We start from the raw sequence: 18125 nt of genomic DNA on the forward strand, positions 1-18125 counted from the left end.
TAAAAAAAAAAAAGAGTTTGATATTTTTTTTAAGTACATCTACAAGTACAACATACGTGGAAAAGGTACAAAATCCCTCCTTCTCTCTAAAAAATTATATCTTTTACAATGCTAAAAATTTATTAGTGGATATTGATTAATGATTAATGATTCCAAAACTGTCCATAAGTAGTTTATCGGATATAAAAAAAAACAAAAAGAAACAGAGCATATTAGATGGGGATAAAGCTCCCGTTAAAAAAGGACATAGATTTTTTAATATATTTTTCAAAAATAAAAAATAAAAAAATTATTTGTTCATGAAATTTGATCAGTTTCTTTTTTAAAAAATTCAATTTTCATAATTAGTTTGGGTGAAATTTTTTCTTTCACTCACATAACTTTATGATTTTTTCAAGTAAAATATATGTTCAAATACTACTTCAAGTTCCAAAAAACTATTTTTCAACGCATTTTTTTTTTGTATTTTAAATTTCAACATAATCTATGTCCAAACGCTATCAAAATATGTATTGTTTGTACTAACTTGCATAGATGTGTAAGTCTTAGGGTGAGAGTGAGAGAGAGATATTGATTGAGTGCAAAGCTATATATTTTTACAAATTGAGACAGTTGATAGAATAAAAAAACAGGGCTAGCTATCACAATACAAATTAAATTATTTATTTGTTCCATTTATATATCACTATTTTCATCTTAAAATGTTTCAAAATATTTGACATTATTTGATATAAATACAATTTTACGACTTTCAAAATTAAATACAACTGACCAATCAAATTGAACCTTGATATGATATTTTTATTTATTAAAATATCTTATGAGTTTATTATTCTTTTTATTAATACAATATGCATGTTATGAAATTGACTAATCCTGTTGAAACGTCTTATCGATCCAAACTTATATCGACTAGAGTTCGAATTTTTAGGGACCAAAATTCCCTTTGCTAAAGGTCTATCTATTTTTAGTGAGACATGTCCTCCTTATATTGATCATGTTCATTAGCTTTTATGTGATGTGAGCTTTAACTTGTGAATAAAGACAATTTGTAACGGTACTGTTGAATTTAATTATGAGATTAAGGCCAATCCTTTTCCATCCATGTGCTATGTATATATATTCTTAAAACAACAACCGCAACAATAAAAAATCTAATATAATCTTATGTGTGTGATCTAAAAAAAGTAGTGTGTACGCAGCCTCACCCCTATCTTATTGAGATAGAGAGACTGTTTTCACCCTCGGCTCAAAAAAGCATAAAGCACCACATTAATAAAGAGAGAAACACGAAACACACCAAACGAGAAGCCGAGATAAAATGTTGTTTGTGTACATTATATTATGGTAGCGAAAGAAAAATACTAGAGTGATAATTGGAAATTAGCGTGACTATGAAAACATGATCAGATCAAAATTTTAAAAATTTCACAGTTAAAGAGCAATTTGAATCATGAAAGCTGTATAAAACAGTAACAGGGCAATTTGATTTGACCATTGAATCAAATCAAACTTATTTTCAGAAACACAAACTTCAAATGTACCTTCTTTCCCTTACTTTTTGTCTATGTTCATTTGTCCCCCTTTTATTTTGGTTGAGGAAAGTTACAAAAATGGTCCTTTATTTTAGGGGTAGGTTAAAATAGTCTCTTAAATAATTTTGATCCTTTAAGTTTGTCAAAAGGAATTTTTTTTTGTTGCTATTAAATATTTAATATACTTTAGTTGTTAGACTCACTGTGTTTTTTTTTTTAAACTAGAAACACCGGGACTCCCGTCAAATGCCAAAAAAACTAAAACGCAAAAACTTGCACCAAATACTAGAAATACATACTAAAAAAATTATAAATTAAAAAAATTTGCACCATCAAATGTAGGTTTCTGTTAAATTTATTAAATCTAACTGTTAGAATTTGCGAAGTATTTTACAGCGATAGAAAATGCTCCCCTTAACAAGCAGATCAAAACTGCTTAAGGGTATTAGGAACTTATTTTGAACCTACCCAAATAGTGGACCATTTTTATCATTTTCTCTTCTTTGTTGTTTGTCATTAAAGAAATACAAGTTTTTATTTTTGCTGGAAAATTCGTCTCTAATTTTCCCAATAAAAAGAAATTCCTAGCCGGTTTAAGTTTAAACCGGTTCTGCACTCTGTACTCTTCGGCCTTCGCCCACTTCCAGTAGAACACTGCTTAACGAGCTTCGTCAGATCTATTTCTCACTGGAAGAGTGAAAATTCAACAACTCCTCGCCATTAGCCATGGCGATTAGAGCTTTTCTTCTCCTACTAATCTTATTCTCTTCGTCTTATTATGCCGTCGCTCTTTATGAAGATCAAGTTGGCCTCATGGACTGGTAAATTTAACTTTAAAATTTGCATAAATATGCATTGAATTTATTGGCGATATTGATAGTTGAACTGGTGGAGCTTAATTTGTGTCAAATAGTATTAGAATGAAATTAGCTCGAATAAAGGGAAATAGTAATTAATTTGAGATTGATGCTTAGATGATTGATTAATTGTCGAGCAATTATTTATGCAGGCATCAACAATACATTGGAAAAGTGAAAAACGCAGTTTTTCAAACCCAGAAGGCTGGTAGGAAGCGTGTTGTAGTATCTACCGAAGAGAATGTCATTGCTTCGCTGGATCTTCGCCACGGCGAGATTTGTGAGTTGATTATGTTCTGGTCACATAATTCAATGCTAATTATATTCAATTTGATGCAAATTTATTACATTAGTACTTTGTTTATTTAATGGCATCTTGTGGAGGAAATTTGATCTTTTGACTTCGTTTTATATCTTGTTATGTGCAGTTTGGAGGCATGTTTTGGGGGACAATGACACCATTGATGCGATTGATATCTCCATGGGAAAATGTAATAACTTTGTATCATCGTCTGTTTGTTTTTGTTTTTCACTTATTACTAATTGGTTGATAATTGGGATTTCTATTTTTAATAGTACATGCATTGCTGAATAAACTCGTTTGCTTGTATCTCGAACAAGCACACACTTACACGTAACATGCAGCTCTAGAAAGTTATAACTTATAAACTCTCCTTTTGTATCATGTGGGAAGTGTTTTTTTTTACAAGACAAATTATGAAATCAGTCAATTCATGCCTTAAGGTGTTCATCTAACCATTTGAACTAACCTTAAGTGTGCACACCTCCAATATCCACCAGTGGATTTACTTGGCATAAGCACGGAACGAGTTCTCAAGTAGCACTTGAGTGTGTAGTAGGTGTCTCCTCACTATAGCATGTCATTAAACTGAATGAGAAAGAGATTTAATTTAAACCTAGGAATAGAAATAGAATGCAAAGACGATTCAAAGGCGTAATCGGATGATAAAAAACAATGATAACTCAGAAAGGTATAAATAGGAGAATATTACGAGAAAAACGAATACCTCTTCAAACTGCCACCATGGAATATGGACAGGTCAAGTCGGCAGAGAAGAAAGATATGATGCTAGGCACAAATCCTCTGGGCCTCAGGTGGTTGGCTGGCGATGATGATAGTGGTGGTTCTGTGGGAGGAGATATAGGAGAGGTAATAATAGAATGTCCAAAAGGTGGTGCAGGCAAAACTTTAGAGAAGTCAAGATGGTCAGAAGAAGAAAAAGGTGTGAAGTAAAGGTTAAGATAGCAAACATAATGCGTGATGAACATTCGGTGACTAGCAGATGACATCCTTTCTCGACATCCCTTCGGATTGTTTATGCCAGACCTAGTAGCTACAATTTTTGGTTATTATTCTTTATTAAGAAGTACACTTTCTAATTTATTTGATTGTATTTGCTAATAGCTTGAGGAAAATGATTAAAAATTAGGGCTCTGTCACTTTCTTTCTACACAAGTCAAATGGGTAATATTGGAAGTCGAAATTTGGACCTTCTGCTCTGTTTTCTTTTAAGAATAAGAACATGATAGATACAAGCATTCTAATAAATGCAAGTGTAAATTCTACTGTGGTTGAACATTCACTATGTGTCTATTAACTTAGTTTTCTCTTTAAGAAAGTTTCTTGTCTTCATCACGCGATTATTCCGATCCGAACTTCTTTGCGTCTATTTTTAAGTTGGAATTTAATAAGTAGTAATGACGAAATATTCTGTTGGCTACGGTAATTGTTGCAACACTCTATTTTGTTATCAAAATAATATTTTTGGGTATACTTATAAAAAATATCTGGTATCGAAATTAAATGCTACTAGTTACCAGGCCATTTATCTCTTTGCAGATGTTATCACCCTATCATCAGGGGGAAGCATTTTAAGAGCTTGGAACCTTCCTGATGGCCAGATGGTGTGGGAGTCGTTCCTTCGTGGATTAAAGCCCTCCAGGTCATTGTTATTGACTCCAGTAAGTGCAGAATTTTATTTCACTATTTTTTCCTCTTACAAGCATTCTTGATATGTATAGAGCATCAAAATTGTACACTTTTCACTGCTGCAGTTAGACACAATTTAAAGTGTTAGCACCTTTAAGTAAAATACTTGAAGAAATGTGATTTCCATGTTAGCTTAAGGCCAGAAGTGAACACCATTGATGGACAAATCTTCTGTTTTCTTTTTCCAGACGAACTTGAAAGCTGACAAGGACAATGTGATTCTTGTGTATGGCAATGGCTACCTGCATTATCTTTCGAGCATTGATGGTGACATTCTCTGGAAGATGGATTTATCACATAAAGGGTTTGCAACTTACTGCAAATCATATTGTGTCTTCCTGTTTAATCTTAAAAAATGTTGATCATATATGTGCTCCTTCCATTGCAGCGTTGACATTCAACATTTGATTCATCCGGAAGGAAGTGAGACAATATATGCTATAGGAGTGAGTGATTTGTCCCAGTTTGAAGCATATATAATCAATGCTAGGAGTGGTGAACTGCTGAAGCACAGCAGTATGTCATTTCCTGGTGGATTTTCCGGTGATATATCTCTGGTCGCAAGTGACAAAGCTGTGGTGCTGGACTCTTCTGGGTCAATTTTAGTCTCTATAAGCTTCATTGAGGGAGAAATAAAATTTCAGCCGGTGAACATTGCCAATCTTGTTCAGCACATCTCAGGCTCGGCAGTGCTATTGCCTTCTAAACTTGCAGGAATGGTCGCTGTGAAAATTGGGAAATCTTTGTCATTCATCAAAGTTACCAATGAAGGCAGATTGGAGGCGGTAGATACAATTCCTCATGTTGAAGCTGTAAGTGATTCTTTGCCTTTTTCAGAAGGCCAAAGCGGTTTTGGGCTGATTCAGCATGATGGTACCAAGATTCATCTCACATTAAAGACTGGTAATGATTGGAAGAGCCATTTACTTAAAGAAAGTTTCAAAATAGACCAACATAGGGGACTTGTCCATAAGGTTTTCATCAACAACTATATCCGGACAGACCGAACATATGGATTTAGGGCTTTGATTGTCATGGAAGACCATTCACTGCTATTGATGCAGCAGAGTGAGATTGTTTGGAATAGAGAAGATGGACTTGCATCTATTATAGATGTTACAACCTCAGAATTGCCTGTAGAGAAGGATGGGGTCTCTGTCGCAAAAGTGGAGCATAGCCTCTTTGAATGGCTCAAGGTACAAAGCTCCTAGAACTGTTTCAAATTTAAGTTTATATAGAAGGCATCATAGCTTTTGATTCATAATTTTTCATATAAATACACAAATGTCATTGTTATTTTGACAAAATGTATGTTGATCCCTAACAATAAAAAAAGGTATGTTGATCCTTGATACTTTAGCTTCCTTATTTTCGAAGACATTATTTTGGACCTTATGTTTAACTCCCTTATGAGTTGGTCATAACATCTTAATCATCTATTTGTTAATTTTAAGGTCGTAAGATTGGGAAAAAATTTATAATGAATCTTTTTTACACTTCTTATCCTTGATATAGAAACATAACAATGGAAGTGGTACTTATGGTCTATGATCTCTGTTGCAGTGTTTGTTTAATTTGATGATATCTTTGACACTGATTTTCTATTTTGTTGTACCTGACTGTGTGTCTTCTATCTCGTTCTTTTGTTGCAAGGGACATCTGCTGAAACTTAAAGGGACCCTAATGCTTGCCACCCCTGATGATATAGCAGTGATTCAGAGACTGAGGTTACAAAGTGCTGAGAAAAGCAAGATGACTCGAGACCACAATGGGTTTAGGAAGCTACTCATTGTACTTACGCGAGCAGGAAAACTTTTTGCTATTCACACAGGAGATGGGAGAATTGTTTGGTCTCTCTTACTGAATGCTTTTCGTAAATCAGTGACATGTGAAAATCCCAGGGGGCTCAAGATACATCAGTGGCAGGTGCCCCATCATCATGCATTAGATGACAACCCATCAGTCCTTGTGGTTGGCACTTGTGGACTTAATTCAGATGCATCTGGAATTCTCTCTTTTGTTGATGCTTACAAAGGAGTGGAGCTTAATTACATAGCACCTCATCATTCTATTTCACAAGTTATTCCACTGCCATTTACGGATTCCATCGAGCAGCGCCTGCATCTGCTAATAGATGCTGAGGGGTATGGCCACCTGTATCCCAAAAATCCTGAGGCAATTAGCATTTTTCAGGAGGAGTTGGGAAACATATATTGGTACTCAGTTGAAGTAAATAGTAATGTCTTAAGGGGACATGTGGTGAAGAAGAATTGCGTACCTGAGATAGGTGATGACTATCGTTTTGAATCCAGTGACCTTTGGTCTGTTGTATTCCCCTCGGATTCAGAAAAGATCATTGCAACATCAACAAGAAAACTAAGTGAGGTATTCTTTTGCGTTTTTCTTTATTCTTTTAATATCAATTGAAAATATTTGCTGCTGATGGCTAAGCTATGATTGGAGGCTGGTTCCATTACATTTCTAATGTTTAACTGGGTCTGAGGAGAGACATTGATGGACCCCGTGACACTCTTTCCTGTTTCCTCTTTTTTTCTTTCGTGAAATATATACCCCTTCATCTTTCAGATTGGGTTTACTAGCTAAGCTATCATGTAATGGTTTGGTTGCTTTATAACGTACTTCTAATTTTATATGTGAATCGCCAACAAGTTTCTGGTTGAGACAGAGTTGATTGATATATATGAATATTTGCAATTTACTTTGTATTCTCTTTTTAGTTATCTGTGCCTCATGACATTGATCTTATTGGTGAGTGGCCCTGGGCTGACCATCTGGATATGCTAGTCGGTTGGCTACAACCTCTCTCTTTCAGTTACTGGTGGGATGATAACATATGTTTTTTTGGTCCTATTGCATCTGATTTTACTCTAATTATCTGCTACATTGGAAGAGGATCTTGTAACTTCAGTACTAATAAAGCATCAGAAGATGGGCTGCTTAAGGGATGAGATGCTGGGAAAATATCAGAATTCTTTGGTATGAAATTAGAAGCTTGAAAGGTAAAAAGAATATGAGGATGATGGTATAATAGTTTTTGATGTAGAAAGGGATGGGATGAAGGAGGTCTCTAGGCTCATGAATCATGGCAGGATGAAATGCTAATTTTGAGAAATCTTGTCCAATTCTGGGAACAGAGAGGAAGAGGAAGTTAAATCCAGGCAATTTGTGAAGGGTCTTAATTCTTATACTTAATAGTTTGTGCAGCATGACTGTGTTAACTCGGAGATGAAGAATTCTTTTCATAGTATGATCAATGATGATAAGTTTGGTTCCCAAGGAAACTTGGGAGCCTAAACTTTCAGTTCACTTTCTGTTGACTCGTCTAAATCTCGGTTAATAGAGTCCATTCATCACCCAATTACATGAAAATTGATGTAAAGGAATCAAGTTTTTGACAAGCTATTAATATAGTCAAATGTAAATTATTAAAAGATCCCTGCAACAACAACAAATGCAGAAGTTATCTTGAGCACATAGTTTTTGTTTTTGGGACTTTTAGGTGGTTATCATGGTCCTTCGTCAGGTGTAGGTATTATTGAACCATATAATAGAAAAGAAATCACGTGCTTATGTAGCTCTAGTTTCTCACCAGGCCTTCTTTTAACCTATCCAGCTCTTGATGCTGAATTTGTAGAATGTAATACACTCTCTGATGTTATTCTTTCAGGTGGTTCATACACAAGCTAAGGTAACATCGGACCAGGATGTGTCGTACAAATATATATCTAAGAATCTTCTGTTTGTGGCCACTGTTACACCCAAATCTACTGGTGAGATTGGCTCAGTAATTCCAGAAGATTCCTGGCTGTTTGTTTATCTTGTTGACACGATAACTGGCCGTGTACTGCACCGGATGTCTCATCATGGCTCGCAGGGACCTGTCCATGCAGTAAGTTTACCTTGCTCTCCATTTATCAGCACTTGTGAAGATATTAGTTAGCATACTATCTTCACCATCTTTACTTTCAAATCAACTGAGCATTGTGACACATTTCTTTGTCTCTGAAGGTCTTTAGTGAGAATTGGGTTGTCTACCACTACTTCAATCTACGAGCACATAGATATGAAATGTCTGTCATTGAGATCTATGATCAGTCTCGAGCGGTACATTTTGCTTCCGAAATATATTTTTCTTGTTCTCTTTGGTCGTGCATTTTTCCATATTTGAATTGGTAACTAACTGTAGGACAACAAAGATGTGTTGAAGCTTGTGTTGGGAAAGCATAATCTCACAGCAGCTCTCTCTTCCTACTCACGTCCTGAAGTGATAACTAAATCTCAATCGTACTTTTTCCCACACTCTGTGAAAACAATGGCAGTGACGGCAACAGCAAAAGGCATTACTTCCAGGCAGCTGCTTATTGGTACAATTGGGGATCAGGTTAGGTTTACTAATTTTTTGTCTAAATATCTTTGGCCTTCCTATAGCAACTCTACTATTATTCATTTGGATAAGTTTGAACTTTCTCAATTGTTGTGCATCTCTGTTATGCTTTAAATGCAATTTCAAGAAGACACTTTTGTTAGCCTTTTCCAGGGAGACCCATGATTTTAGTTTCCTTGACTACATATCCATTTAATGCTCCATCTATTGATATAATTCAGGTTTTGGCACTTGACAAGCGTTATCTAGATCCTCGAAGAACAGTGAACCCTACTCAAGCTGAAAAAGAGGAAGGGATTATACCTCTTACCGACACATTGCCAATTATGCCACAGGTGAGAACTTTATTTTTGAACTTCTGATAAGGCAAAGATGGAGTTTTCTTGAGCAAAGAAAACTTGCATATCTTTGAGGCCAATATTTGATAGGCAAGTAGAACATGCCATATGTATATCTTCTTGGTAAAGAAGTAACATATTTGCTTCAATTAAAGTGATAGGTTGGTTGAATCTGTATCTCGAGGTCTCTATATGTACACTTGGTTATACTTTACTTTGGGTAATCCCATTATTTTCACTGTGTTGCCTGACCAAGTGTATCAAAGGCTAAAGGCCAAACTTTCACTAACCATCATCCAGCTTTCCAATCTCATGGTTCGGTTAAGATGGCATTCACATTCATCATGTTGGTCTAGATAGAAGTGCGTTGTTTTCTGATTATCCTCTTGTGTAAACTGAGCCCAAGCAATTGATATTGAATGTTCTTCTAGATTAGGGACCTGATTTTGAGTACTCTAGTTGCACTTTGAGGAATGACTAGAGTTTCTTTGAGACATCCTTCTTGCTGAAAATTGTATCTAAAATCAGACGAGACACACAGTCTAGCAACCATTTCGCAGGTTCACTAATGCAGCCAGTTTGACTAGTCAAAATCATTACATCATAATGAAATTTATGATCTGTATAAAAAATGAATAATCATTCACAAGGTATAACAATGCAATGTATATAAGGAAAAAAAAGTTAAAAAATAAACGCTGGAGCACCTTGTATTGCAGCTAATATGACTTGGCAAACATTGCTAGAAATGAAAGAAGTCTTGCAAATGTTTATAGCATAAAAAGGAAAGAAAACTCTTCTCGGTTAATGTATTACATCACTCTTTCATTAGAACAATTCAGACTTTGCTAGTTTGTGTGGTATATGCATGCATTTGACATCTTTTGTAGGAAATTATTCAACAAATTAAAAAAGAAATTTCAAGCTAGTAAATAGACTCCTTCACAGTGATGTTACATAGATTCATTTTACATATTTTATAGTAAAAGAAATATCAAGATATATACATCTTTCACAGTGATGGAACATGGATTTTTCTTTGACGATATCAGAGTAAGCTTTGATGGTCTATGTGCCAATGATGATAGAAAGATGGGATTCCTAGAAAGATATCTTTTGTAGGAAAGATTTTTCGATGTATTACATCTTAATTTCCAACATATACTGGTTGGAAGAACTTTTTTGGCCCTTCAAGCTTCTCTATATACCTGACTGTATAATAAATACAACATGCTGGCTTGCATTTACTAATTCAGGCATCTCAGAAGTTCTTTTCTGATCCTTGTTTACATCTGAGATAATTATCGATGTTGGTTCTTCATATTGATTTTGATGGTTACTCCTGCAGGCTTATGTCACACATGCCCTTAAAGTGGAAGGCCTTAGAAACATAATAACTGTACCAGCAAAGCTGGAGTCGACCACCCTTGTCTTTGCTCATGGAGTGGATCTCTTTTTCACTCGGCTCGCTCCTTCAAGAACCTATGACTCTCTTACTGAAGATTTCAGTTATGCTTTGCTTCTCATCACGATAGTTGCCCTTGTTATAGCAATTTTTGTAACATGGATTTGGTCTGAGAGGAAAGAGTTAGAGGAGAAGTGGCGGTAACTCAAGTCCATATGCTACCCCACTGTCTTCTGCCCTGTAATTTTTAAGTCCTAACCTTTTCTTGTTGCTTATTTCATCATAGATATAGATAGGAAGTTAGGGGTAGGCTGTTTATCTGTTATTTATCAGGTAAAGATAATTTGTAACAGAAACCTATCTTTACACATAACTAGGTTGTCAGCAGTGCCATTTTGTGATGACAAGCACGTGGTTGACATAGAAACTCTTTCTTGTATGGCATGATGAAGCTAAAGGGCTTTGCATTTTGTTAAATGCTTTTGCAAAGACTCAAACTTAGTCGACTATCATGCACTGAAATTGTGTTCTCTTTATTGAACTCTGGTTTTATCGGAACATTGTCCCCCGGGTTTCAAGCCTTCTGCTCACCATGTCTCAATTTCTGTGCTATGCGTAAACCCATGTCTAATGATACAGGCAGAATATGTTAGAAGAGAGGCATTGGCTGCTGTGTTTTAGCTGCCTTTTTAGCCTTGTTCAAGGGATGCGCCCTATGCATATTTGCTATTTTCTGAGAACTACTTCCAGATAATTTGACCAAAGTACTGAAAGTTGAAATTGAAACACTAATTCTTGAAAAATAAGTCATGTGCCTGTACAATAACAACAAATCCAGTGTAATCCGGGAGGGTAATGTGTATGTAACCTTACTCAAGGTAGAGAGACTGGGGAGGGTAATGTGTATGTAACCTTACCCAGGTAGAGAGATTGTTTCCAATAGACCCTCGGCATCAAGCTTTAAATTAATAGCTTCTTAAACTGTCAATACTGAATTTTTTTTTTTTTTTTAATCTTAGTCATGATTTTTAAAGTACCATAAAGGCAAAAACCATTGTCGAAAACGTTTATCACAGATCATTACCAATTTACCACCATTGTCTTTTGACCTAGTTTGTCTTCTTTTTTCTATATTAAGTTTTTGCTAGTCGCACTTCAAAAAGAAGGGAAAAAGAAAAGAAAGCTATAACGTAAAGGTGATCGTTATTTCATATCAATTAAACATAAAGCTTTGGAGCAACTTTGGTATATGCATTATCGATTCAGTTCAGCACATTGGTTACTGGTAGAATTAATCTGAATTTATAACTCTTTCAATTTTGTTCCTAGTTTTGCATATTCACTAATTAAGAACTACGTGAACTTTGGCTTTCTGCAATTCATGAGGAAACCATCATTCGTCAAATCAATAAATATATTTTATAAAACACACGCCTAAAAGCATCGTTAAGGTAAAACTTACAATGTAAACATAAGTCAAAAAGTAATATAAACCCTTTAATCTCTATGCAAAATGTTAAACAACTACAAACATCACAAAACCAGTTCATCGACATCAGGCAAAGGAAACCTCAAAATTGCAGCAATTCCTGTCAATTGAGCAAGTCTTTGTCCTACATCTTGATTAAATTGGACCACTTTCCCACCAGCTTTCTTCACTGATTTTTCCATTCTCAAGTACTTTTGCCTCATTTTATTGTCCTCATTTCTCAAAATTTCTTTAGTAATTAAAAGGGTCTCAATTGCCATCAACTCATGTGCATATTCCACATCTTTTGTACCATAACATGCCCTTTTAGAATTCGTCGATACCATATTCATAAATTCATCCAAAACCTTTATGTCAATTTCACTCTTCGTATTCTTCATCATACTCATCACAACCTTATCATGCAAAATTTCCTTCACATTATTTTTATTCACTAAGAGTATACGCGACTTGTTATTCTCTATTGATTTTATCTTCGACCTATGTGCCTCTAATAATAAGTAAACTCGAAATTCATCTTTTATGGACTCACAACTCGCAATAACCACATAAGGAATAACATCCATATCGATATGCTTCCTAAATGAAACGAAAATATTCTCGAAAAAACTCTTAGAACCCGAGTTATTAGTAATTTTATCACCTTGTATTGTTGCACAATGACTTGTTGCACTTTGTCTAATCAAGAAAATCTGAGCCAATCCTTCCTTCATTAAAATAACAGCTAAATCAACCTTTGAACCACCATTTGGATCGGATCCATCTTTTAATATTCCTATTGTTTCTTCATCCCAAAGCTTCTTCATGAGATTGAATTCTTTGTTTTTTCCTAACTCCAACGTGTGAAAAACTCCTGACTTGACATGATCGTTCGACGTTATTGTCTTGCCACGAACACGAATAATGGAACAACTTTTGTCATAATCAAAACTTGTGATTCTGATTTCGAGTTCAAGTTTTACCCTTGATGTGTTTTTTTTGTCTGAACAAGTTTGGATTTTTCTTGTGGTAGGGGCAGAAATTATGTCACCATTGGCAATAAGATTGTACAAAAACCATAAATCATCTGGTTGTTCTGGGATTATGGTGATTGTACCTGGTTGATTGGGAACTAATTTTTGACCTAAAAGCTTCATCGTGTTTAATTTTGTGAATGTTTTTCTTCTTCTTGTGTTTTGTGTTTGTTATTATACGGTTTAAATAGGTGTTAAGTTGACGATTTAATTTCCTTATTACTGTGGGATTGGGGTTGTTCCGTATTTTCCTTTTTTGTTCGGTTTATGATTTCTAATAGCACACTTTCCTTCATATTGTGGGATTAAAGTTTACGCTTCCCTAAAGAAATTAAGAAAATTAGGGCTATGACTTAAATATGAAATTAAAGAAGAATTTTAAAATTGTTATAAATAGTATTTTATTTATGGTGAATGTTTATATTTTAGAGAGATTTTAGGGTTTGTTACTTGGTGGCTAAGTCATTTTTCCCCTATAAATAAAAGGATTCTATTCCATTGTAATTAATCCCAAATCAATAAGAATTTTCTCGGCAATATTCTTCTTCTCCTTTTATTGTTTCATAACACGTTATCAACACGATACTCTAACAAATTGAGTAGAGGTATCTGCTTTGGTCACCAGGCTTTGGAATACGTGTGTGATGCTCAACTTGTACATAATATTAAGTATAATAATTGTCAATTGTTCCATGAACTACCTTCAAGAATAACTTCTGGATTTAAGGTAAGTATTTTACCTTTTTTCTCTTTTAAATTCTTGAAATTTCATAATTTGATTTTAAATACAAGTAAAGACAATAAATTTTGATTATAACTCTAATAGAGTTTGTGAGAAATTATAACCACCTGAAGTGGTAAAATTTCTATGTCTTGCCATGATCAAATTCATGTATGATTATGAGCACAAGAAGTGGAAATCCGTCCCATTGAATTTGCTTCATTCTCGTTCCCTTAAGAGAATGTGGTAGCAATATGCAATAAGTCCGAAAGAAGATAAAATTATTACCGTGAAGGTATCAATGGATATGGACGTGGCAATTGACGAAATTATAATCGTCATCATTGTGGTAATGAGAATAATAAGGATTCTCAAAATATCCTTCACTTTGTGAAAGTAATATTTGTCATCGATTTGACTTGAAGTTTTGTAAAGTACATATAGATGACTATGGTCAATTCATGATGTGAATGTGATAACATGTGATTTATGAATACATATTCATTCTTGGAAGAATATGAACATGCTAGTGGTAGTGAATATACCACACTCACCTCTAGAAAGAGGTTTGAGATGCTATAAGAAAATAATGTCATTATTATGTCATGAATGGTCATTGGTTACGTACCTATTGTACGCCAAAATATTTTGGTAATGTGATTTATTAAAGAATAACAGTAATGCAAGAAACGGATTTTGCATATAATTTTGACCATGACTATAATGGTATAACTTTCTTTTTAAAAAAGATATTCACCATATGGATGTTGATGAATATGGGGTAGTACCAAATTAATTGAGAGCTCTAGAAGAGCCAATTATTACTATTTTGGAGGAATAAAATTAATTATCAATAAGGTATTATGTTGTAGTAAGTCTCAAAGAAACTTATTGAGTTTCTAAAGTATTCGTGAAAGCGGATGGTTATATTGAGACTATAAATAATTAGAAGATTTAATATCTTTATATTACTATAACTGTAGCGGGGTAATATGTTTATGAAAACTATCCACTTTATTGCTTGATTTGTACTATATAAATATAAAATATGGTGAAATTACATGACGCAATAAACTAGAAGTTTATTGATATAAAAACCTATATCGTAATGAACTTGGAGTTTATTGGTAATTGCACACGTCATGGTGTAAACCTAATGTTTATCAATATTGATAATTTATCTGGTTGGCTTAACTAGTTTAGTCATATCAATTTAAGTATGATGTGCAAAAATAAAAGAGAATTCACATGGGTAAATATTAAAGAACTAGAAAGTTCTTTATGAATTCTCTTATGTTGCTCATTCTCATTAATTAATAGACCAACTAAAATTGAGATTGAATCCCATAAATGCTACAAATATCAAAGGTGAATATGGGCTCGTTTACTTGTCATGTATACCACATAAGATGCATCTATGAGATGGTTACATGTGCGATTATTACTAACCCGCAATATGGTGTTTGCGAGGTAACTTGCTTATTAATTTAATTTAGAGCATAATTTTCAGATTTTCTATTTAACACAGTTCATCTTGATAAGTTAGTTTACATCATATTTGATTTAGCAAAATAATTTATTGAGTGCCTCCCCTTAATAGCTAAACTATTGCTTATGAGAAAAAAAGAAGTTGTCTGTATCAGTTTGATATACGTTATACACAAAAGTATATTACATTCTCCCCTCACAAGTGGTTCACGGTCAGGAACCAAATAATTTTATTATTATTGATGTGCGGTGTATATTTTGATTAACACCATAACGCACAAAGATGGGTTCCCAAAGTTGAGGAAGCAAGTTAGTTTTTCTAACATAAGGGGGAGAGAGGATAAACAATTGAGAAAAAGTTACGTGGAATGAATTATTATTTGTATATCTAGATCCTCGAATAACATAATATGAACTTGAAGTTCATAAAAAGATAATTCATCTGCAATATATTGCAAAGCATGCCAGACACATTTTGCTGACCCAAAGAAAGTAACTATATTCTCACTAGAAATGCTTCAATAAGAATAAGTCCTAGAAGGACAAAGTTTATGGTACACTTAAAACGTATAGACAAATCAGTTTTAAATAATATTCTTGATAATGAAGATGAGCAAATGATCAAAATGATCATAACAAGGAGGCAAGTGATCTAGAAGATCACGTGACATAACACTTCATAAAATCTCACGAGAGGTTCAGGTACCTGAAAATATGAATGAAGAGATCTCTATGTTATATCTTTATTAAAAAAAAGGAGGTTGGAACCGATATAAAATATTCATCGACGACATCTATGATAACACTAAGTATAGATGAGGATCTTAAGTTTGTCAAATACAGACACAAAAATATTGGCCAAATGAAAGACACACAATTCGAATAGAATTGATTTCATATGAAAGATATGTAGTTTTGGACATGCAGTTCAAACACTTGAAAGTATAAAGTCAATGGTGTGTGCAATTACTTTTATCTATCTTATATGTCTAGCATAACATAAAAACTTGATATGCATCTAAAGTCTATTCATATGGCTTATATGACTTAACTTATATGACAATCCCTGAAGGATTTAAATTGCTTAAAGCATATAGAATTCTTGGTCATGAAGTACTACATCCTAAGTGCAATTTGTGCACATATATATCTTGCTATAACTATAAGCATGATAATACGATAGTAAGAGTCTTTACCCCTATGTGAAGATATTGAAATGATGATTCTAACAAGATCATATGAAGACAATACATCTTACGATAGTAAGAGTCTTTACCCCTATGTGAAGATATTGAAATGATGATTCTAACAAGATCATATGAAGACAATACATCTCTATCAAGAATGATGATTTCAAGATGAAACAAATTCGTTCAGGTTAATATGGCTGATTTGTTTATCAAATCTATACTAACAATTTTTGAAGATGGTGCACAAGATTGGGATACAAAGACTCAAATATCTGAATTGATGTTCTCATCAGGGGGAGTTAATACGTGTTGTAATCTTTTTTCCTTATAATGTTTTGTCTCATTGGGTTTTCTTTGCAAGGTTTTTAACAAGGCAACCAAACGGCGTATTTCTAAACATGTGTACTCTTTTTTTTTTTCTAGAATTTTTTCCCACTGAGTTTTATTTTAGTTAAGGTTTAAACGAAGCACATTGTCTGGTGAATAGACATTCAAAGGGGAGTGTTATAAATAGTATTTTATTTATGGTGAATGTTTATATTTTAGAGTTTGTTACTTGGTGGCTAAGTCACTTTTTTCCTATAAATAGAGAGATTCTATTCCATTGTAATTAATCCCAAATCAATAAGAATCATCTCTCTCTACTTTTCTCTGCAATATTCTTCTTCTCCTTTTATTGTTTCATAACAAAAATGATATATCCAAAGCTCGTTAATTAAGGAGTTGGGTACATTAACATTTATATCAAAATTGCACCTTTTCCTCAGTTATTGGTCACTTCTCATTTTGGTCCTTACAATAATTCAATATACATATTTAATCATGAATTAATTACAAAATGTATTATTTGTCTCTTACATAGGAAATATGTTATATCGGATGGCACAACAACACCATAACAAATATACTTACCGATAACATACAACAAGAGCGACCTAGCTACAAATTTATGAAAAAATAAATAATTTAACAAATAATTTTGAAGACTCACAAGCAAAATGGTAAGGAGAACACTCCATGCTAAATCTTGGCACTCACACAAGGTGGCTAATATCCAGAACAGGAAAGCTGAAGGTCATGCATAACTTCAGAGAAGAAAATGAAGTAGCTCACTTGTTAGCTAGGGAAGTAGCCTACGAGACCAACATCAATAAACCTATTTATTTAGAAATACCACCTCCTTTTGTTATGACAAGGATGGTGGCAGACAAAAACAATGCTACCTTTGTTAAGCATGTAGTAGACGATGCTTGTAAGATGTTGGCCAAACTTGGCAACTGTAATGCCCTTGAGGGTATTAGTATTTTGTGTAACAGTGTGAAAGCACCTTAGTATGTTCTAACAAAAGTTCCAGATTCTAAAAAAATGGTAAGGAAAAATATAGGGACAGATTCATTATACTCAGTTTTGAAGGTTGCAGATGGTAAAAAAAGAGTTGACACCATACATAATCATATAAAAAATAAAAATTATTTTTTAAAATAAAAATATCTAACTATGTAATACGCTTGCTCATCATGCCAAAACACCCTAAATTTAAATTTACATTTATCAATCACTGGTAACACATTACAGATTCAAAAATTCGTATCAATTCGTTTAAAAAATTATAAAATTTCTTAATCTAGACGGGCCAGTTCTAAATATTCAGCGACTTGGGCCCTCGGCCCACG

The 18125-nt window shown here is 33.8% G+C and overlaps 2 protein-coding genes across 2 annotated transcripts; one reads left to right on the top strand and one right to left on the bottom strand.

Moving 5' to 3' along the window:
- Positions 1-2125: 2125 nt before the first annotated feature.
- Positions 2126-11105, top strand: LOC107817260 (uncharacterized). The gene is made up of 12 exons (XM_016643058.2): positions 2126-2356; positions 2545-2672; positions 2821-2883; positions 4254-4375; positions 4592-4707; positions 4792-5599; positions 6057-6788; positions 8092-8313; positions 8433-8528; positions 8611-8805; positions 9030-9143; positions 10495-11105. Exons 1-12 carry the CDS (start codon positions 2262-2264, stop codon positions 10753-10755), a joined length of 2952 nt encoding a protein of 983 aa, XP_016498544.2. The 5' UTR covers positions 2126-2261; the 3' UTR covers positions 10756-11105.
- A 979-nt stretch (positions 11106-12084) lies between these two features.
- LOC107817259 (protein PELOTA 1-like) lies at positions 12085-13176 on the bottom strand. Its single transcript, XM_016643057.1, has one exon. The coding sequence runs from the start codon at positions 13174-13176 to the stop codon at positions 12085-12087; it is 1092 nt and encodes a 363-aa protein (XP_016498543.1).
- Positions 13177-18125: the final 4949 nt, after the last annotated feature.

Source organism: Nicotiana tabacum, chromosome 24 (assembly GCF_000715075.1).
Source record: "Nicotiana tabacum cultivar K326 chromosome 24, ASM71507v2, whole genome shotgun sequence".
Classification (NCBI taxonomy): domain Eukaryota; kingdom Viridiplantae; phylum Streptophyta; class Magnoliopsida; order Solanales; family Solanaceae; genus Nicotiana; species Nicotiana tabacum.

Coding starts and splice junctions, on each gene's coding strand:
- LOC107817259 (XM_016643057.1), bottom strand. CDS start 13,176: ATGAAGCTTTTAGGTCAAAAATTAGTTCCCAATCAACCAGGTACAATC.
- LOC107817260 (XM_016643058.2), top strand. CDS start 2,262: ATGGCGATTAGAGCTTTTCTTCTCCTACTAATCTTATTCTCTTCGTCT. Junction 5,600..6,056: donor GCCTCTTTGAATGGCTCAAG/GTACAAAGCTCC, acceptor TTTTGTTGCAAG/GGACATCTGCTGAAACTTAA. Junction 8,806..9,029: donor TTGGTACAATTGGGGATCAG/GTTAGGTTTACT, acceptor GATATAATTCAG/GTTTTGGCACTTGACAAGCG.